The following is a 22,385-nucleotide window of genomic DNA, read 5'->3' on the forward strand; positions in this document are numbered from 1 at the left end:
TAAAGTAGCATCGGAAGCAGGCTGGAGACCATGAAATGAAGCTTCAGGCTTTGCAAAAGTGGTAACATTATTATGGACTTTGCGAAGCCCAGAGGTGAATGATTTATAAGCTAAATTAATTTACAGCACCCAAATCAATACTCGACACATGCATGGGCAAATACGTGTTACGGTCTAACCTTTGGGTCTGCCTTGGCCCTACTCAAGTAGCGAGCATCCCCCAATCCTTTTATCCTCTTATGATGTGCTGTTTACATCTCCAGACTGAGGCTGGAAATAGTCTCCTTCTGCACAAGATTAACTATCTTGTCACACGCGAGTAAGTGGCGGAAACTCACATAACAAGAAACAAAGAGAGAGAAAAACCCACGCTATGCATATTCCCTCACTTCGCCGGCTTCGCCGATGCCCTGCTTCCTGTTAAGCCTTGCAGGTGAGCACACCTGAAGGAAACGTTTAACATCGAGAACAGGCTGACCGAGGAGTAAATAAATTGTTGAAGATAAGGACTGAGCTGTAAGAACAGGGCATTTAAAATTAACGCCGGTCACAAGACAGGGGGGAAGAGGGACAATTGATTCAACGAACTTGTCATCTTTGAGTCCCTTGCGGCCACAAGTTGCCTTTGTCCCGAACCACAGATGAGCTCTGGGTGCGGGCTGTGCATTAGGAATTCCTTTCTCTCCTGTGCTGAGCTGGAGTTTTTAGCGTTGCCTGGGGAACAGGGGGCCCTGCCCAGGCACCTGCATCTCTGGTACCTGTGCAGCCGCAGCAAGAGCAGCAGTCCTTGGAATGAAGATACCTGTCCGGCCGGCCTCCGGAGTGACTCCCAGGTGAGGGACAGAGACCTGTGGTCCAGGAGAATGAAGAGTGTCCCACGGGCTGCGTTGACCCATGACACGCACACAGATGAGCCCACACAGGGAAAATACAGGTGTATGTAGTCCATGCTAAATTATTAGGTTTGCTGGGCGCAAAGACAGCGGCAGACGGATTTATCTTTTTCGGGGGGGGTGCCACCGCTGCTCACTAACACTTACTGTCCTGACCCCGCGTGTGTGGTTCTGGTCAAAGAGTCCCCCCCGATTGTCACCCAGACCTCACGGACTGCGACCCTCCCTGACCAAGGCCATCTCCGCCAGTCACTGTCCTGTGCAGCAGAATCTAAATCCTCCGGAAGCACGGACCTTCTTTGTGGATGAGATAATTCCCTCAACTCCAAAATAAGTTGTCATGTCCCTTCTCAGCCCTCTTCCTCGTGGACTCCCTGAAATGCAGTTTGAAACAAAGCCCACATGTCACCTTCTGTCACCACGGCAAGATGTTCTTCCTCAAAGTGCACGCTCCAAGCTACAACAGGGTGTCCAAGGAGCTATTTTCTGCAGCTTTTGTTCCTTCTCACACACGGCACGGTCACTCCCCGCAAATCAGACGCGTGAGCGAAATTCCACGGTGGCTGTTCCTGAGGGAACTTGGCAGGTAGAAATACCAAGGGCAGCCAAGCTCCCTGACAGGTGGCTCTGCCGTCCCGTGATCCACGTGAAAGGACTTCACACCCTGCAGTGGTGTCTTTTTCGTTCTCTTCTGCCTATTGTCTGACTTCAGGGGAAAACTACTGTGACAAGTGTTCTCTCTCGGACCACTCTCTAGAAGCTGGAAAAGGGGACGTGGGTGGGTGTCACACTTTCCCATGACCGATCACGAGCTCAGCGCCGCCGAGCATTTGCTTTAACATTTAAGTCATCGGTAAGGTTCAGCGGCCATCCCGCCCCTAAATGAGACACAGTGGGGGTGCCTGCCATGAGGGACGGCCCAGGAAGGAAGGTCCAGGTGACCAGCCGCGAGCACCCGGCTAATTTCAGACACAGCGCAGATTGCAAACTGGTCCCCTCTCTGTGTTTGCAAGAGTAGCAGGGGCTGGGAGTCCCCATGGACAAGGCGACTGTGGAGTTGCCTGTGGGCACATCCTGCTCCCTAACCTCACCTTCCTTGTGTCCTCTTGCTTGGGAGCAAACGAAATCAGTTGCAGACTCCCACCCTAAAGAAACATCTTCCCCAACACGACGGGGATTCCTTCAAAGGCTAAACACAGAGCGGCCACTCGCCCCAGGGAGTCCACGTCTGAGTATTTGTCTGAAGACAATGAGAACACAGTTTGGGAAAGACCTCTGCAGCCCCTGCAGCGTTATTCCCAACAGCCAAGACGCGGAAGCCCCCTCGGTGCCCCCGTGTACATGACCGGATACAGCTGAGGTGCGTGTACCAGAATATCGTGCACGGAGTGGAAAGCGTGACACCCGGTCATCTGTGCCAGTGTGCAGCGGCCGAGGGGGGTCTGTGCTCGCTCAGTGGGGCGAGTCACACAAAGACAGACACCGAATGGTTGCGTGGCCGTGTGGAACCGGCAGCCAAGAAACAAAGAAACCACAACCAACTCTTAGAAACACAGACCAAAGGGATGGCTACCACGGAAGAAGGGGTGGGGGTGGGAGGCGAGGGGAAGGAGACCACCGTCCGCGCAGTCAACCGCGTGGCACGAACGTCGCCCCAGACCCCTGATTTCATTCCCTTTTTCTCAGCGAGCGTGCCCATCAGCACAGCCTCGGCACTGGTTTCCGAGGGTTCCGGGAACACGGGGGGTGGGGGGGCGTCCACCCATTCCAGGGCCCTGACCTGTCCAATGTCTCTCTGCCAAGTGACGCAGCTCATGCAGAAGAACCGTGGCTGATCGGAGCCCACCCAGGGCCAGCCGAGCGGGGCCAGACACAAACCTACACGGCGGAGCACGGGTGCCCGTGCCACGCGGGGCAGCTGCCTGTGGGGACATGTGGGGGCGCAGCGGGACCCTCTCCCTGGGGTCTCTGGGTCAGACATTCCCCTGGGTGACCTCAGGGCTTTCTGCCCCTGCTCAGCAGGGACAGCTGCAGGAGGGGTGCAGAAGCCCTCACTGCCTGCTCTCAGGTGCTCTGGTGAGCACACAGCGCGATCTCATCACCGCTGCCACTCCCAGAGGAAGACCCACCAGTCACCCGCGTACGGACACTAGCCCACAGCCGCCTGGGTGACAGGGGCTTGAGGGCCTTCCTTCTTGGGAGCCCCTCAGAGACTTAAAATTGCCTTCTGAAATTTCCATGGACAAAAGCTCCAGGGTGAGAATGAAATCCTGTGCGTGGAAACTCTGTCGTCAAATACAAATCCTCAGCAGGATACACAGGGTCAAGTGCACAGGGTCAAGCTGAATGAAGAGGTGCGGTTATAGCGGAGGCTGCTGGAGCTCTGCCCCGGCAGCTGCACAGAGCAGGTGAAGGTCACAGGAAGGTTGGCCTCACCTGGCCCTGTGTCTGGCCTGCAGGGTTTTGGCCGTCCCTGCGTGGGTTTACAGCGCACGAACCGCTACCAGGGCCCTTGCACCACGCCCAAGTGGTCAGTCTTTCCTGAGCCATTACTGCAATACCAAGATCCGTGGCCACCCCGGTGAGGAAGGCACTAGCCACCCCAGGTGCTTCTGTGGGAGCTGCTGCCGGGGCGTGGGGCCTCTCGGTGCCAGCCAGCACCCCCCTCTGGCATCCATCCGCGATGGTGCAGAAGTCTGCAGGCCACCGCTGGCTGATGACGAAGGGCTCTCCTTAGAGAGAAAGGATGGCCCTCAGCACGCTCAAGGGAGGGCGCCGCACTGGCAGAGCAGCAGAACCGCCCCGACAAATTCACGCCGTGCCTTGGGGGAAGGGGCTTACCTTTTGGCAAAAACAAAACAAAAACCCCCAAAGAAAACAACAGAAAAACAAACCTTCAAATAACCACTCGTGTCTTCACATTAGATGAGACGCAAATGCACAGCTGAAAGACTGAAAAAAATGCTCCGTGTTTTCTTTGAGGGAGACCGTAGGGAAAACAACTGGAAGTCGTACTTGTAATACATCAGAGTAGACGTCATACAAATTCACGAACATCTGTGGCCACGCCCGCCCGCATGGGCTGGCTCATCAGCCAGCCGAGTCCTCGGCCTTGTGTAAGAAGCCCGTTCCATTGGAATAGCACACGCACTAAAGACACAAAGTATTCTGCTCATTTCCACTACAAAGCCGTGGAAAACGGGACTGATCACCCTGCAACTCTCGAGAAGGAAATGAATCAAAGGAGGCAGGCATGGATGTGAGATGCACGAGTATCAGGGATTCTTTTCAGAGATCTCCCTGGGGTGGGGGATGCTCTGTGTGTGTTTGTCCGGAATTCCTCATCGGTCCTCGTGTCTGCTATTTTACAGAATCGCAGAGCGGCTCGAGAGAGCGCACACACACACTGGGAACTCGCCTCCTCTGAATTCCTCCTGAGCAGGTGACGGATGGGAAGCCTAGACTTCCGCCAGGTGTCAACTTCACAGACATAGTTAAAGAGCGAGAAGTCGGGACACGGGTGCTCCTTCCAAAATTTAAACAAAGCAAAAAAAAGAAAAGGAAGAAAAGGAAAAGCAGAGCTCGTTGCTGCAGCCTCCGGCCACCGCGGGGGGGGGGATCGTCACCTCCGAGCTGCTGCGTGCGGCTGAGCAGTAAGCACGTGGCCGACCCCTCCGTTCGCGCACCCCTGACACTAACACCAACACAGGGACCACTGCGTGGAAACTGGGATGCAGCCATAAAATTAAAAAGAAGAAAAGTACCCTCCACCACAAAAGCACTGTGGCCATGTTCAGGTAGTTCTCTAACGCCCACGCTGGAAGGTTGAAAACAACCCATGTAGTACACTAAGAGAACAGGAAGGAAAAACAAGAGGTTAAAAGGAAAAAAAAAAGGGAAAGAAAGCAGATCTACAAAACTCTGAAGCAGCCTGGCTGACGAGCGGCATCTGGAGCGTTTTGTCCAGACGGACCGAGCGAGGCTGACCCGAGACAGTGTCCCTAGAGGGCCACACTGGACGGCAGGTTCAGGGCCCAGCGGTTTTCCAGGCCTCAGCTTCCCCCACGTCTCCTCCCTTCCCTGGCAGGGCGGAATCAATGCAAGAGGCAATCCGATTGCTTCCTCACTGTGCAAGAGGCAATCAGAGAGACCTTGGTCGTGGGTCGTCACACAGATACGCAAGCCATGTCCTTCCAAAACCCCTGCGTGACGAGTCCCCCCCAGACCTCTGCAGAAGCAAAACGCCCCGTGTTGAGAAACAGGGTCTTTGGGAGAAGGAGAAGGGAGTGGGGAGAACGAGGACCTCCGGAGTCCTCAAAGATGTGGCAAGAGAAACGCAAGCGGCAGGAGGAGGAGACAGAGAGGACTCTGGCAGAGGTGATGCCCCTGGCGCCCCCAGGAGACCCCATGGGAACTGCACCCAGGCTGCTCCCGGTAGTGCGACTTCTGCACCCCAAACCCACCACTTTGACTGCGCCACGGACAACACGCGCACATTTCACTGTTACTGGACTCAGCGAGAGGAAGACTCACGCTTTGGCCCTGTTCTCCATTCATCTCTCTGATCACCGCCCCTCCCCTGTAGACTCTGCGGTCCCTGGAGACATAGCTATCCCTGGGTCGCCACTCTCTTGTCTTTGGAGGTCCCCTCTGCTGCGGAACAGAACCTCTCGCAACGTCTAAAAAGGCATCCGGGATTAGGAGGACACCCCACGCCGGGCGGTGCAGCTGGAAGGAAGGAGAGACGCAGTGAAGACAAAGACACACATACCAACGCTCCAGTCCATTTCCTCAGCCGCGTCCCCGTAAGCACCGTGCTGGCTTTTCCCGGCAAAGTCCTTGGAGGCAAAGAGGGCTGTGTGCACCTGCAGGCAGGAGAAGACGAGCAGGAAGGGCGTCCCGGCATTCCTGGGGGGAGAGACCCGAGAGCGACCTCAGCACGCCTGCCCCCGAGCCAGACGATGGTGCCTGAGGTGGGACCTTTTGTATTCAGGGGAGGGGAGGCAACCTACGGCCTCTGTGAGGAGACTCACTGTCAAGCTCTACGAGCAGCAGGCTGCAAAGTGCCAGGTGACACTTTGTGGGGACATCCTCCAATCACGACGCAACTCGGTGCAGCATGGCCAGCTTTCTGCCTGGGTTCGACCCTCCCCTGCCCATCCAAACACCTCCCAAGGGCTGTTCTGTTCGGAACGCACACACCCTCCCACCTGGCCAAGACAGTATCTTGAGTTGTCACTTGTATTCACACCTTTCCAATGTCACTTCCACTCTGTGGTCTACCACACGACTACCTCTTATGACAGGACGGATCTCCCCAAATGAACACGCCATGGTGGTCGCTGACATTTTGGAAGCTGCACGGAACCTTTAATGAACCAGCCTGAATCTCTGATGTAGCGTGTTCCGTGGCATGGCGGAAGCATTGATTAATCCAGAGGTCACCTAAATCTGTTTGGCGGGAGTGGGTGACGACACCCAGACGATGGCCAAGAGTTGGCAGTCCCTGTCCAGGCCCAGTCAGTGTGGGGGGCCTGGGGCTTCGCGTCCCAGTTGGTGGAAGGGGACCAGTGAGCCCCGCCTCTTGCCCTTCAAGCCTGCCCGGCCCCTGAGAAACACACTTGTTGGTGGCATTTCAATTTCACGCAATAAGCTGAGTGCCTAGCTTCATCGGGGAAGCATCCTGAGTTCCCTTCCTGCTGAACGGGAACAGTGTGCGCGTGCCTTTTGGGGTGCAGGGTCGGTGCCCCCTTTGCCGTGCAGGTGGATGCGGCTGTTGCGGATGCATCCAAGAAGCCACAGTGCCCAGACGAGGTGCGCCCCACAGGCAGCCACTGTTCCGCTTTCAGAACAGCCCGCGGTGCTACGTCTCCATCACTGTGGTGGGAGTGCCCTGCACGAGTGCAGCCGGGCGCGTCCCTAAGAAACTTCCAGCCCTCCCCAGGTTACTAACAGCAGGGATTTCTCACTAATTCAAGTGGGTTGAGGACCACCTGTCTGTTGGGCTGCAGTACAGTTTACAGCATGGCGTGAGTTCAGCATGTAGCTTTCCGTGTGAGCATCTCCCCGCGGTACCTTTGATCCCAAAGGGGGAAACTCGGGATCCTGGTGGGCATTTCCCTCCTCCGCTGGGGCACACGCACTGGACCCCCAGGGCACGCACGCCACCTTGTGGGGGCGCACCACACACCCAGGAAGCCTCGCTGCCTCCTGTGCCCGCCCTTCAGGTCCTCACACGTCACCCTAGCAACTCACGCAGCGCCCTGTGAGGACAACGCACTTCCACAACACGGTTTAGATGGAAAACGAAAAGTTTGCATGACTTTGCTCATCACCTCGGGCCCCCGGAAACGCCCCATCCGGCGGCGCTGTGCTACCCACCTTCGGATGAACGCAGCGGCGTCCTCGGTCAGCCTCTGAGTCAGGTTGTCGTAGGACAGGGGCTGCTGGGAGATGTGGCGGTTCTGCAGCAGCAAGCAGTTGAGGGGCCGGAAGTAGTGCAGGAAGCCCAGCAGGGCGCCCAGGATGCCGGCGGCCAGGCAGAGCAGGCAGACAAACACCGGGCCCGGCACGTGCAGCAGCCCCAGCCGGCGCAGCGCCGCCAGCGTGAGCAGGGCGATGGCGATCACCTGCAGGGGCACGAAGACCAGCAGCCGGATGGCCGACGTGAACACGCTGCCCTGGCCCGGCTTGCAGTCCCGCAGGTTGGTGACGGGGATGCCGTGGAAGTAGTCGAAGCCGTGGCTGGACGGGTGGTGGCAGAAGTCGCTGTTGTTGCGGCAGTGGGTCCCCAGGTGCCACTTCCCTGCGGAGACAGGGGGGCCCCTCGCTCAGGCCCCAAAGACGCCCTGACTTGAACTTCCCCTTTCCACAGGCTGGAGGGGAGGGGCCTCCCCCCCACCCACACCCCTGGTGTATCAGCTGACATCCTATTCTCTGCAACCCCTCAGTGTCCTGATTCCATTTCTGCAAAGGTAGAACCGGTTGCTCTACCGGAAAACAACAAGTAAAATTGAGACCGGGAAACAATCCTAAAAGAAATCGAGACAACATCTAGCATAAAGGCTCCGGCAGAAAAGACGCCCCTTCTTAATCACCTACAAATCTGTTATTAGAAAATCATAAGCATGCAATTCTGTTACCTATCGATGCCATGCACAAGCACGCCTTGGGACATTTTAGGCGAAACGTGCAAATCACTGTCCACCTCGTGGGAGACACGCACGTACCCTACCAAGCACCCCAAACTTCGTCCAGACCTGTGTAACTATACAGAAGAAACACATGTTCTTCCAAAATAGGTTTTTTTATTTAAAAAAAAAAACACAGTTTGTTAAAATGAAAGCCTTGGAAGCGACTGGATTGTGTTACCTGAATGTTCGAACGGGAAATGAATCCTTCTTCAAAAATCTGCCCCCGAGGCAGGAGGAAATCATACTTGTAACTCAGCAATTATTTTAAATACCTATGAACATGTCTGATGAAATGTTAATTATACCACTAAAGGAGTGAGTGCCTCAGCTAAGGGAGAAAAAAAAAAGATGACGGTTTTATGACAACATGGGTGGGGCACGAGAATGGTCATTGCACCCCTGTCAGAGTTTGCGGGCTCCTCCCCGGGGAATCAAGGCCACCCACTAAAGGGGGAGCCCGCCATTCCCACCGACGGCACAAAATGCACGCGGCAATCTCCACGGAGACAAACGGCTGCACGGCCACGTTTCAGTGTAAAGAAGTAAAATGAAGACCTTCCTCCACAGCATGGCGTGCCTTTGTGGTTCTGCATGCTCTCTGTGTGGCTATAATTATATCCATCATCCATCATCGGTTCCATCTGTCTGTCTTCATCATGCCCCTACCTACTGTCCCTGTCATCTGTGGATCTGTCTACTCCTGTCTGTGTCTGCTACTTATCTATCTTTCCATCCACCTGTCTGTGCATCCATCCATCCATCCATCCATTCATGCATCCACCATCCACCTCGTCTATGGATCTATATATCCCTGTCTCTCCCTATCACTCATGTCATCTATTTCTCCGTCTACCCACACACTCATCTGTCTATCCATCTTTCTGGCTGCCTATCATTACCTAGCACCTATTCATCCATCCATCCATCCATCCATCTATACCTACATCTCAACTGTGGTCTACAATATATGCACCTATCCACCCACTATTCCTACGTACCCATCTAACCATCTCTTCATCCACCCAGTATCCATCTACACCGTCAACTGTACATGCACCCTTCTTCCTGCTTCTCCATCCTTCCTTCCATCCATTGGTCCATGGACCTAGCTATCTGTCCATCTCTCCATCCATCCAGTATCCATCTACACTGTCAACTGTACATGCACCCTTCTTCCTGTTTCTCCATCCTTCCTTCCATCCATTGGTCCATGGACCTAGCTATCTGTCCATCTCTCCATCCATCCAGTATCCATCTTCCCATCCACCCACCCATCCACCCACCCACCCATCCATCCATCTTCCATGGACCCATCTATCATTCACACATCCACAAACGTACATGCATGAACCCCCACACACAATAACACGTATCTATACATGGAAATAGCCCAGGTGGGAGGAGCACTGTGCTCTGATTTAGAACCCAAGTCATTTCGTTCCCATTTCAAGTTGTGCCTAGTGCGTCAGCCACGCGGACCCTGAGTGCTGCCTACCCCCCCCCGCCACGCCTGCCCCCCACTGAGCCCGCCCAGGATCCACCTCCGGTCCACAGCCGTGCACACCTATCAGCGCTGTCTCGTAGCCTTGGTTCTTCAGAAGCCTGGCGAACGTCACCTCGCTCTCGGGGAGTCCCCCGGAAGAGGCCAAGAAGAGGAACACGCCAGTGCGGTACTGAGACGCCATCCCTGAAGCAGGAGAAAGCCAGCGTCAGGCCTGGGCTCCGGGGAGAGCGGAGCTGGGAGGCCGCCTGCGGAGGGGCGAGGCCCAGGGGAGGCGCAGCGGGTACCTGAGCGGATGGGGTACCGGCCGGTCATGAAGGCCGCCCTGCTCGGGGTGCACAGGGGCGACGCCGCCAGGTGCTGCGTCAGCTTCACGCCCTCTTTGGCCAGTCGGTCGATGTTGGGGGTCCTAGGACAGAGGGGCCGCCGTGTTCACAATGACGTTGACAGAGCTGCTTTCTCGGTGGCTTTTCGTAACGAGTCCCCTCTCGGGGATCCAGGGATGGTGAGGGTTGCATGGGGTGGAGAGAGTGTGGGGGAGCAGGAGGGGGGTGCAGAACCCAGACCCCAAAGGAGCAGGGGCAAACCCACGCGGAGGCCTCCGTGGCCCGGGTCTGACTTGCTGGGGCCCCGTGTGCCCGCGAAGGGCTCTGAGCTCGGCCGCTCCCGCAGCCCTGGGTCAGAGCAGAGGAGCCGGTGTGGAAATGAGCTCGCCTGAGCAGGGGCCGAGAGACAGCTCAAAGCCTTACGCCGCCCCCACCCCTGCTCCCCAGGTACTTCAGTGCCCCCAAACGAGAAAGCCTGAACATGGCTCTGCTCCTGCTTTCCAGCCACGGCCAAGAGGAGGCCCCTGACCAGTCTTGGCAGCCTCTGCTCCGGCAGCACCTGCCTCGGGGTGAAGAGGGTCCTGGGGTTGTGTGTCCCTGTGGCCCAGGATGTGGGTCAGAGCGGACAGGGCGTAATGGGACGGGGCCCCCAGGACACCCCCCGAAACCAAGCTGGAGGCCAAGACAAAGAGACGAGGTACGTGGAGTGAACCACAGGGAAGGAAAAATGAGCCTGAGGTGGGAAAAGCATCTGGGGAGCAGCGGGGAAGAAGCAGTTCCCGAGGTGTCTTCCTAGTGCTCTCGCCAAAGGTTTCCCACGGACAACGTGCGTTCACGTGCGGCCACACCTGCCCGCCTAACGCCCGGAGCCACGGGCTTAAGCCGTGGCCCTACCTGAGGGTCTTGTTTCCATAGCATCCGGGGTCCCCGATGCCCAGGTCGTCTGCCATGATGAGGACAAAGTTGGGCTTCGGGGCCGCCTGGCTCTCAGCCTGACTCAGGAACAGCAGCAGGAGCAGCAGCAGCAGCAGAATCTTCATGTTCCTGCGAAGCCCAAAGGCAGAGGTGAAGGGTGCGTGTGTGGTGGGCCGTTCGGCCCCTTCTCTGGAGCCTTCCTCCCTCCCCACACGTGTTTCTGACGAGGCAGCCCCTCTCCAGAGGCGCGCACTCCAACACACCACTGGGCAGGGCATGCCTTCCTCTCTCTGCTGGGTTTGTTCCCCAAGCAAACCTTTCCGTCCGCTGGGGGGCGATGCCGCCCCACCTGCACCCTGGACCGAAACAGGCCGCCTGCTTGGACGAATCAACTCGGCCACACCCGCTGTCTCTTTACAGAAGGTGGGCTCCGCCATCCGCTAAGCCTTGCCCACCAGGGCCCTGGAAACACACCCCTCTCAGGAAGGTCACACTTTCAGGGCGACTTTCTTTGTAAAATTGGCTGGCAGAATTGGCCTAGTAGCTTTTTCAAGGGAAACATGGACACGAGAACAAATCCCTCCAAAGGCGAGGAGCATGGGGTACAGAGCCTGGGGCGCCTGGCTTCTGGCTAAGGGGCCGCACCCAGGAGTCGCAGACGGGACCCCATCCGACTGGTGTGGCTGCCGAGAGGACACAGGCTCAGCAGCGGATCACCTTCCATCGCCCACCTTCTTTGAGAGGCTGTGTCTCTGCCCCCGAGCCATCAGCTGGGATGGTGGAGAATCGGTTTCCACAGTGACAGGATTGTGACCAGACGCCCCAGCCCATATTCCCATCAGTGTTGCTTACAATAGCCAACCAAGCTTCTGTGGGCGGATGGATGCAGAAAGATGTGCTGTAGACACGGTGGAATACTACGCAGCCATGAAAAAGGCAACCCTGACAGCTGCAGGCAGTGGAATACTACACAGCTGTGAAAAGGGAAACCCTACCATCTGAGAAAGCATGGATGGACCTGGAGAATGCTGTCCCAGGGAAAATGGGCCAGACATAAAAAGACAAACCCCCCTATGTCTCCCTCATTGGTAGAATGTTAAAAAACAAAACAAAAAAAGAAAACAACCAAAAGTTGAAATCACAGAAGCAGCGACTAGAACTCTGGGTATGTGGGACCAGGGGAGGGGGGGCACTGAGGAGAGGGCGGTTAAAGGGTACAAACTGGGAGGTCTGAGACGAGTGAATTCGGGGGGCTCGTGCCCCGTGCTGTGATTAGCGTGAACGATACCACGTTACGTACTTGAAACTCGTGTGAACAGTGGACCTTAGTTGTGCTCCTCATCCACAGAAGTGATCGCTCTGTGAGAGGACAAATGTGTGGGTTGGTGTAAACATGTCTGTATATCACACATCATGTTTGCTCTTTAAATAATACGCTTATCACTGTATTTATTCATTATTCCGCAACAAAGCTGGGCGGGCAGGGGGCGGAGCAGAACATCAGCCTGTCTGCTTGCCAAACGAAACAAAAACGAACGAAATCAAAGGTTTCCAAGATGACGGAGCACCACACAAAGGCAACTTGGTAGGAGTATCATGGTCTAGCTCTACCTTTGCAACGAAAAGCCATTCACTGACAATTCGACAAAATCCGTTTCAATTCCACAAACGCCTTTCTCGTCAGCATTTTCTCCTGTAACTCGGGGCCAGCCGTTATAACGCCAGACGAGTATTATGCTGAGGACCAAATTATAGATTTGGTGCTAGACGGGATAAGGGAAGCACGTTAGGGGCCAGCAGGGGTCAGCTGTAGTCATCACCAGCAACACTGTTACAATTTCATGCAGAGGGGATACAGTCTCAGAGTCTTAAACAAAGACGCACCAGGCTGACTGAAAGGGGCCCAGGGACACCCCTCTTGTAACCACAGCTGGTAGGATGCCTTGCCCTTGAGCTTGGCCGGACCTGGAGACTGGGTTCTAAGGAGGAGGCTGCAAAGAAGTGCGGGCATGTCATTTCTGGGATGAGGCCACACACTAGACGCTGATGTCTGTCTTGCCAGCGGACATTGCCTCTCGCTGGCTTTGGATGACGTGAGTCGGCACATCCAAGGACCCCGTGGCAATGAAGCGTGATGCCTCCAGCCAACAGCTGTCGGGGACGGAGGCTCTCAGGCCACGAGCCTGCAAGGGGCTGAATCCCACCTGCAGTCCCCTGAGTGCGCTTGCGAACTCTTCCCACCCTGGTCGAACTGTCGGATGACCACCGCCCCGGTTGGCACGTTGAGGGCAGCAGGAGTACCACCGGCTGAGCTGGGCCCAGACTCCCGACCCACAGAGACCGGGTCGTAAATACCTGGCATTTCATCACCTGAGTTCTGGGGCCTCTTCCTACACAGCCGCAGGTGAGGAGCGCCAGCGCTCAAGGGGAGGCTTGGCTGTGCTCACGAGGGTCTGAACAGAGCTCCCCGTGGGGCTGCCTCTCCAAATAAGTCACGCTGGATGTATTCTCCGGAGATACTTCATTAGGAATGAGTGGTAGGAATTCACACAAGTCATTTAAAAAGACATCGCTTGGCTCACCGACCACGCGAGGGCGGATTTTCATTTTACACATCCAAGTGGAAAGCGGCAGGCACAGAAAAACGTACGTCAGGGAGCCCAGAGACATACGAGTCCAAGAGAAGCTAAACGGAGCAACATTCCAGCTCTGTGCGAGTCTTAAAACTCCACCCAAATGGCAGTTACTCAGAGACCTTGGGGCCGCTGAGCTGTTACGGTACACTCAAATCAGTTCTGAGGTCTTGAAAATAGATTTTGTTCTGTTGCGATTTTGCGTTTGTTCTCCACGTATAAAACTATATATGTGATATAATATATAGGTATGTATCCAAAGACACATCTATGAATGTATACATTTATGTATATATAGCATTATATATATGAGAGTCAGAGAATCACTCAGGGGACACGATATGACTTCCTCCACGTGCAAATGGCTGAATCCTGCAAAAGCAGGCTGTTTTTCTGGCACAGTTGCTTGTTCTTCCAGTAAAAACCCTCCCTGTGGGGTGCGGAAGCGTCTTAGGAATAGCAGGGCTCAGCGTAGAGGGTGCCGTGACCCAGAGAAGGACGTCTCCCCTGACCCAGGAGGCAGGGGAGGCAGTGAGGTGTTGTTCGGGGGGACAGGTGTGTCCGGTTGGCAGCCTCAGACAGTCAGGCTGCTTCCTGGTGGCACACGGAGGGGGCAGAGGCTGGAGGGGGCGTGCACGCCATGACCTAACTCCAACCAGGACCCTAACCCCGCCCTGACGCTGGTTTGTGAATAGCATAGGGGCAGGTTGATGAGGAGAACGGCCCCCTGGAACAGGATCAGCAGAGAATGCTCACCGACATTCAGACAGGGAGAGCGTGCCGGGTACGGCAGAGTCTGGGGCGCACAGAGACACATCCTCTCCCAGACAAAGCTGGGGTCCCTCGCACGGCAGTGCGCTCCTTGCAAACAGGTGTGCCCAGTTTGTGCACCTCATGGTGACGATTAGTGTACAGGCAGAACCTTTATACCGACAGGAAGCCCAAGAGGGGAAAAGCCCATTCACCGTGATTTATGTCTGGATCACTGTCTGCATTGCCCACTGCTTTTGGTCAGCACACAAGGACCTTGTACCATTCACGATCCCTGGAAATGGGACTCGGGCAGACGCCACCCGGCCTGGGGACAGGAATACCATCAGCCCAATTAGGAAGGTCTGAAACTTTGAATGCGTTCACCACCACTTAGAATCCCCCAGCGTATAAATTATCCCCAGCGCAAGGAGGCAGACTGTACCGTTTTCCACAAGCACACATTAGGACAAAGCACAATAAAGACGTTTTAAACAATGCAAAGAGACTTCATTGATAAAAGCACTTCACCATTCCATGAACAGGCTCCCGAATATTAAAAGCATGCCACATGTCATTAAAGAACTCAATGACATTTCTAAACAAATGAAATGTGGCCCAAAAGGGAGGTAAAAAAAAACAAAAACCCAAAACGATTTTGAGAAAGGGGCTGTTCGTCAAACTGAATTATTAGCAAGGAGAGAGACCAAAGGACGCTTTCCTCACTGGAGATGCCAACACATTAAATCGGTTGATTAAATTGGTTAATTAAAGAGGAAGTGGGCTTACGGTGACGAGCGCGGTGTGGGTCCTTTTGGGTGTTGCCGAAACAGCTCGTTGAAAAACAGGAAAAAACCTTCCTTATGAACCATATTGTATATAGAAGGGGAAAAAATAGAGCTTTTCGCTCAATTCAAACTATGGAGAAATGAAACTCAGTGAGCAAAGTATGACCTTAACAGATGTCCCGTTTTTATCTCATCTCACTGAGAAAAACAGTCTGATATCCGAGCAGGAAAAAAATAACATCTAAGTGTGGTTTCCCACAGGTGCCTGCACAGATCCCTGGTCCAGAAAGAACCAGAACCCACCCTGGCTCTTTCCGGAGCCCTGGGTATGCCGACTCTCCGTAGGCCCCTGGATTTTGCCCCTACACTAAACTACACCTACTTCCACAGATCCCGTTGAATTCATTCAGGAGTATTAATGAAGAGCATGTTTTGAAAAGTAAGCCCTGCCTAAGCTCTTTGCTTACATTTGACAACCTCAAGCAGGAAAACTTGACGTCCTGGGAGACTGGACACTCTCTGGCCCCCCTGCAAGGCTCCCCCCCACCCCTAGCCAGGCCCAGCGGCCACAGTGCATGGTGTGGAGGGAGGGCAGCCCCGTGTGTTTGGGGGCAATGAAGGTGGTGAGGTGCGCCCGTCATGCATGGGGTGCGAACCCTTGCAAAAAGCCCCCAGGGAGCTGTCTCTTGGGTGCATGAGGAGGCTCCAACCGCCCTCTGGCACAGGCAAGGGCGGCCTGGATGCCTGGCCTGTGAACTTTGCCTGGGCTCTGGGCCGCAGCCGCTCCCACAGTGCGATTCTGCCCTCTTGGGTCTCCCTGAGCCTGGGGGGTGTGGGGGTGGGCTTCTCAGCGACCCTTCCCCACCCCCGCCTCCCTTACCTGCTCCCAAGATAGGCCTGTGCAGGCCTAGGAGATGATGCCCAGCTGGGTGGCCTGCAGGACAGCACGGAAAACCGGGTGCAGAAATTTGCTGGGAAAGGGAAAGCCCCCAGTTTGCACGTGGAGGGCTTGCTCTGATCCTGCCCTTCTTCCCAATGCTGGCTGGACACGTCCCTCCTAAGTCCCCTGCAGCTGTCCTGTGTGGGCCCAACACCTTCCTTACGGGGCGGGAGTCCTGCAGCTGGGTGGTGACTTGGTACAGAAAACAACGTGATGTCAGCTCTGAGGCGGCGGGGCCCAGTCGGACAGAGTGAACGACCTGATGGGGGAAGACAGCAAGGACGGGGACACTCCAGGGCACCCTGCTGAGTGGGTGGCCAGCCAGCTGCGGCCCCTGAGCTCCCACTCCGGCCAGCCGGTGAGTCCCCTGGGGTGCGAGGCACACAGAAAAAGGACACTCCGCCTGGGTGTCCTTCAGGGAGGACGGAGCCCCTCCGTGCCTGCTGCCGGCTGTCACAGCAGTGCCCCGTAGTTGAAAAGCTAAGACATGTGCGCATAACTTATAGGGCCTGTAAGGACAGACGCAGGCTTCTTCTTTAAACATTTCTTTTTGTAATGCACTGGTGGACGGCTTGCAATGCACGGCCCAATCGGCACTGGAGCTGGCCAGACCTCGACACCTGGCCAGGGGGCCACCCAGACAAGAGCTTTCAGTGTGTGGGTGTCCACGCTGACTCAGTCCTGGTCCCCTGACCGGTGGCAGGCCCTGCCCTCACGGTTCTGTCCTTGGAATCAGCCACCCCAGTCCCGGGGACTGGGGAGCACACGGTCCTTCTCCTTCCCCACCAAAGTGGACCCTGGGACCCACGCTTCCACCTCCCCGGTCTCAGTGAACCGGGAAACCTCGCCACACTCTTCCTCGTGGACACAGGGCCTCAGAAACCAGCCAAGGCAGGAGACGCGGTTCCTGCAGTCCTAGGTGGGCATCGCTGAACCTTCTCCAGAACCTGCTCCGTGTCTCGGGGGTTACAGAGCCCGTTTGGGTGTCCCTGTTCATGGCAGTGCGTGTGCGTGTGCTGGTTGTATCCGGGAAACAAGCTGTCCACTGAGCTGTCAGCAGGCCTCTAGTTTACCAGTCACGGTGACTGGTAAAACCACGCTCGGGTTCGCATCCCAGCAACGTCACCGTCTGCAGCTCTGTAAAGCGTGCCGCTCTGTGGCACTCAGCTCGTCCGCTGGGCGGTGCGGCCGTCATCCCTGTCCGGGTCCGGAACATTTCCGTCACCCCCAGAGGAGAGCCCCGTACTCACACGCGGTCCCCACCCACTGTCCCCTCCCGCTCGCCCGTGGCAACCACGGATCCTCTGGCCACACTCTTCAGATCGCCTCAGCCGTGGATGGACGGCTGACCAAGGTCTGGGAAGACCGTCCACCTGTGCCCAAGGCTCCCACACCTTCCTCCAGGCTTCCACTGGCCCCAGCAGAGGGCGATGTGTCGCAGCGGGGCAGGGAAGGGCAGGAAGGGATGGGTGCCTGCCCCCCATTGCCCACCCTTCCCCCCAGCACTCTGGGCTTTCCCCCTGGGCCCTGACCCAGTCCAGGGCAGGAGAGAGAACAGAGAATCCCCCCACGCCCCTGACAAGCCAGCAGCCGGCTGCAAAGTGGAGAGAAATCCACGGGGCCTCAGCCGAGCGGGGATTTCGCCGCACAGCACGTGAGGCCGGAAGGGGAGCTAAGCCCACTGGAATCTGCGGCCAAAACCACAGCCGTACGGAGAGAGCAGCTCACGCAGTGGCCAAAGGGAGAGAGGGGCCAGATGTTTCCCAACGGCCAATATCTCGAACTGCGTGCCTACTATTCAGTTCCATCATTGATGTGTGTGTGTGTGTGTGTGTGTGTGTGTGTGAGTATACACATAAGTAGCATAAGACGTGAAAATGTTAACACAATCCGTCACAGCCTCTGAAACATCCCTCATCATAGTTCAGATATCCAGGAATCCATCAAAGAATGCAAGCATGTTTCCGGTCTTCCACAGGCCACCAAGTGCCCTTTGTGGAGACAGTATCTATACAGTTTGACAACCAATGAATAGAATTCATAGGGGGCGTTTCAAAACCAGCTGACAAGCAGTTTTGATACAATGCATCTAAGCTACATCGAAGCGGAAATGAGAAACCAAAGCTACGCAGGGAGAAAGCCTCCCAGCCCACAAAGCATCCTCGTCTGTCTCTCCACGGGGGGGGGGCCTGCCTGCACCGTGGTGCTGGACCACCAGCTGAGGTCGCCTGGTGAAATCAATGCAAGGGGAAGATGACACTTAGGAAATGACTTGGTGAGCTAATTCACCGAGGGGCCCTTCCAATGCTTTGAAGCATCCATAAGAACGATTCGTATGTCACTAGTTAGTCCTGTGTATGGCACCTTCTAAGCCTCCCCTTGCTGAGCGTTGCCCAGAAAATCATTGTCGTTGATGGAAATGACCAAGCAACGGCAGATTTTCAACAAGTACACCGCCATCCTTGCAGAGACAACCAGCAGGTCCGTTTGGTTCACAGGTAAAAGCAACAGGTGTGCTCACCGTCTTCAAGGCCAAGGTGCACCCCTCGTTGGAGCTGTAGGCTGATGGTCCAGGGGGCAGCAACTGCATCCCTGACCCTTGGATCTCGGTTTCTGCACCAGCAGGGGCCTTGACCCTGGGAAGCGGGCCTGCCCGAGTCCTGGCCTCACTCCTCAAACAAAACGTGGGCGTCCAGCTTGGCTCTGTGGTAGGGTGTGGCCCAGGGAGGGCGTGAGCAGCTCACCCAGGAAAGACATGCCTGGGGACAATGTCTCCTCATAGCCTTCCTAGGAGGACTGCTGCCTTTCAGCTCAGCAACAAACGGAAGGCAATGCTGTGGGCCGAAGTCATGCCACTGACAATGGAGATCTTCACCCACGCCTGAGAGTGTGGAACGCAGCGAGGTAAGAGATGCGCTTACCCTCTGCGTTCTGCAGGATGGCTGACTGCACACAGTCTGCCTGCCCCTCAGGGAGGCCCCATGCTCCCTGTTAGGGTCCAGGGCCAGCCTCCCCACAATACCCCACGGTGACATGCTGGTCCCTTTGGATTGCAGTTATGGGACCAGCAGGAGGTTCAGGAGGGGCACACTGACCTCTCCTCGGATGCAGGAAGTTCCTCTCGCTGGGCGAGCTGCCACCCTTGCTGCAGGGCTGAGGGAGAGAGACCCCCGACCACTGTGGGTGAGGCCTCCAGGGCTGAGAACCTTGTATAGCAAACCGTGTTCCTCCTTTACTGGTTCACCAGCTGCCCGGGCCCCAGCAGTGTGCCGAATCCTCAGCAGTGAGCACCCAAAGCTAAGTATGTTTGTCTTGTCATTGCTCCCCACATGGGTCATTTCTTTGTCTACAAAGTACAAAGAGCTGGCTGGCCCATCGCTGTGGGGAGCGCTATCCTTCCTGATCCCCTTTGCCCGTGTCTCTGATTCGTTTTTCTCCCGTTAATGAGGTCTCGGGTGCGAGGTGCTGGGAAGTCTAGTCGGGAAGACCAGAGGGGACATTCTCCCCACCCCTGACCCGACCTGGCACAAGAGCAGACGCAGCTGTTTGATTCCCATGCCTTGTCTCCTAAACGATTCACTGAATGGCTTGTCCCTGCTGTTCAAAGGGGACACAGTGGCTGTGAATGAAACTTTGGTTCACTTTGGCTCCTTTCCGCCAGGCTGAGCTTGGCTGTGGCCCCAGCTGGAGCCCGTGGACAGGCTGACCTGAGAGCAGGTGGCACTGGGGGGCACCCCTGTCCTGTCCCTTGTGCAGCCAGGGCCCCTTTTTTCCACCTGCCCGCACCAGCTCCTCCTGCCTGGCTTCCTCCGTGAGGACCAGGCGGCCAGCCTTCTGACCCTTGTGGTCCTCACGGCCACAGCACGGGCCCCCTTTGCCAACATCCATTTGAATAACCCCCTCCGCTTCCTGAGCCTGGAGTGGTCTCCACACTGTCAGGGTTGGCTGGCTGGTGGGAGGACAGTCTTGGACCAGCTTAGCTGGAGCCCTTTCTGGCTGTGAATTTTACACAAAGTGAACCTTCCCTTCCTGCCGGAGTGTCCTGGCAGCTGAGTGGCAGAAGCCGTGTCACCAACACGTAACCATCGGGGCAGGTGTGTGGCCGCCCCCTCGCAGGGCTGCCAGTTACGTCACCGTCGGGTTGGAGGGCAGACGAGCTTCTCCTTGCTCAGTCCCCCTGCCGCACCGCCGCCATCAGCTCTGGTGAGCGACACAGTCCTGCATCTCTGCCATCCTCGGGAGCAAAAATTAACACTCAGACGCCTTTGGTCTTTCCGCAGCCACTCGGAGCTGTACAGCCCAGTGATGGTGGAGCAATCCCGAGGCAAAACGGTCTCCAACCCGCAATTCTACACCAGAGCAACCACGGGGCCAGCGGGCCCCATGCACACCCGCAACACCGAGCATCCACCATGGGGCCGGTGCTCCCTGCTCCCGAGAATCCTGCCACAAGGCCTGCGCAGGGGCCCCTCGTGCCCAGCTGCCTGCGTGTCTGGCTCTCGCAGACTCCTCTTCAGAGCTCCAGGGACGGGCACCCGGATGGAGGTGTCACCTTCAGCTTGGGGGACAGTGAAACAGGAAGAGTAACCATGGCGAAGATGAAATTCCCAGTCCTTCTCTTTTTCCCCGGGGGGAAGCTGCCCAAGTTGGAAAGCTGTGTGGAGGGGTACGATACCCAGTTCGCTCCACGGGGCTGGCCTGGGTGTTCAGACACTTCCCGAGACTGCATCCTGTGGGAAATGGTTCTGAAGGTGGTATTTCTCCTTCCGTTCTCCATGAGCGCTGGACAGCGGGCACGCCCAGGTCCGTCCACACTGGCCAAAGCAAGAGGCGGCAGAGGCTGCATGTGGGGGGGGGGTCCCACTCCAGTCCAGAGGAAGTACACGGCTATGGCCCGTGGTCCTACATGGCGAAGGCCAGTGGACACAAGTGGTGAACACAGGCAAACACGGAGGGACTCGGGAAGCAAGGGGCCATCAGCTCCTAATTAAAAACCGTCCGACCAAGAACCACAGAACAATTACAAATGAACGTAGACAGGAAAAGTGTTCAGTCTCACTAGTGATCAAAATTAAAATGAAAACACAGGGGAAATGCTGGTTTTCATCTATCCACTTGGCAAGCAGGACACGTGAGCTCACACTGTATCTTTGAATACATGCGTGGGTGTGCAAGCGTGACGTGGGTGTGGAAGCGTGACCTCGGACAGACTGAGGGAGCACCTTCTGCAGGGAGTATCAAGGGTCTCCACGCTTTCACGCCCTTTGAATCCGGGTTTCCGCTTGTAGAACTTGCTGCGGTGAAAATCCTGAGATGCACAAGGCATTTGCCAGTATATTCCCACCAGCAATAGTTAGACATCTGTGAGGCTGGAACTGGGGAAAGGTTAAATAAATCCCACGAGGGCATATTACACAGACCTTCCCATCTCATTCTTGAAGAGCCTTTTGCCAGGAAGAAAAGCTTGGTGGGATAATTTTAGGTCCGAACGGGCAGACTGACATTAAGTAAAGGCGGCATAATTGCACATTTATAAATGTATTTCTATTCGGACCATGTACGGGTTCTGTGGCTGCGTGTACACACGCATGTCTATATATACGTGGAAAGAAAGATAACATGATGTGATCGGTAATGGGCTTCCACGGAGTCCGAATGCTGGGGCCCATATGGGGTTCTTCATACATTCTCGTATTTGTCAAAGGTTCTGCTCATTTTTATGAGGGCCAAGGCCTCCAAAGTATAATTCCTCACATGGTCTTCCTGCCCCGTGGAGATGGAGTCAGAGTTCAACTTCCCAAACCCTCCAACGCGATCGTTACACGAACAGGAATACAAAGAGAGAGAACCCTGGCTGGCACTGGGCCCAGAGAGGCCCCCCGATTTTCGGCCAACTTCCCTTCGATGGGCACTGAGTTTTCAGCCACGGTCTTCTGCCCAATGCCGTGCAGCTGGCCCTTGTCACTTAGCCACAGAAAAGTAAGATTCCCTTTTTTTACAGACATCTTTTCAAGTCCTTTTTCTTCAAGCACAAGCACATGCCAATTGGTTAATACATGCCTGGCACAGGAATGACTTAGCCATTCCTTGAGGGACTTGGCATTGAACCTGTGGCAGCTCGCACAGGTTGGGCTTGGCCTCCCCCCTGTCACCCTGGGGCTTTTCGGGGACAGCAGTGGTCCAGCAGTCATCCAGTCCTCAGCCCCTCGCCCAGCCCTGCAGACAGGCCACAGGAGGTCATCTCTGACCGTGTCTTACCCTGGGGCAGGCCCCTCCTTCAAGTCCCTCTAGGTCAGACAGGGAGGGGTGGAAGGTTCTCTTGAGCCTGAAGCTCAAGTTCACCGACAGTGAACAAGCTCAAGTTCTTCATGACAACCTGGGTTTGGGGGTTGGTTTTCTGTTTTTGGTACATTTACCTAGAAAAAGAGAACATGACCCCTAAGTGC

General features: G+C 55.8%; 1 protein-coding gene across 5 annotated transcripts in view; it reads right to left on the minus strand.

Moving 5' to 3' along the window:
- Nucleotides 1–22,385, minus strand: part of STS (steroid sulfatase) — a 73,689-nt gene that overhangs the window by 22,125 nt on the left and 29,179 nt on the right. For all 5 annotated transcript variants that reach the window (XM_037157405.2, XM_037157408.2, XM_053673417.1 and 2 more), the window contains 5 exons: nt 10,808–10,957; nt 9,875–9,996; nt 9,651–9,773; nt 7,275–7,698; nt 5,665–5,801 (listed from right to left, as the gene is read on the minus strand). In XM_037157405.2, the coding sequence (XP_037013300.2) occupies nt 5,665–5,801; nt 7,275–7,698; nt 9,651–9,773; nt 9,875–9,996; nt 10,808–10,957 (956 nt within the window). The remainder of the gene's footprint in view (nt 1–5,664; nt 5,802–7,274; nt 7,699–9,650; nt 9,774–9,874; nt 9,997–10,807; nt 10,958–22,385) is intronic.

Source organism: Artibeus jamaicensis, unplaced genomic scaffold, assembly GCF_021234435.1.
Source record: "Artibeus jamaicensis isolate MK-2021 breed Jamaican fruit bat unplaced genomic scaffold, CSHL_Jam_final contig_859, whole genome shotgun sequence".
Taxonomy (NCBI): Eukaryota; Metazoa; Chordata; class Mammalia; order Chiroptera; family Phyllostomidae; genus Artibeus; species Artibeus jamaicensis.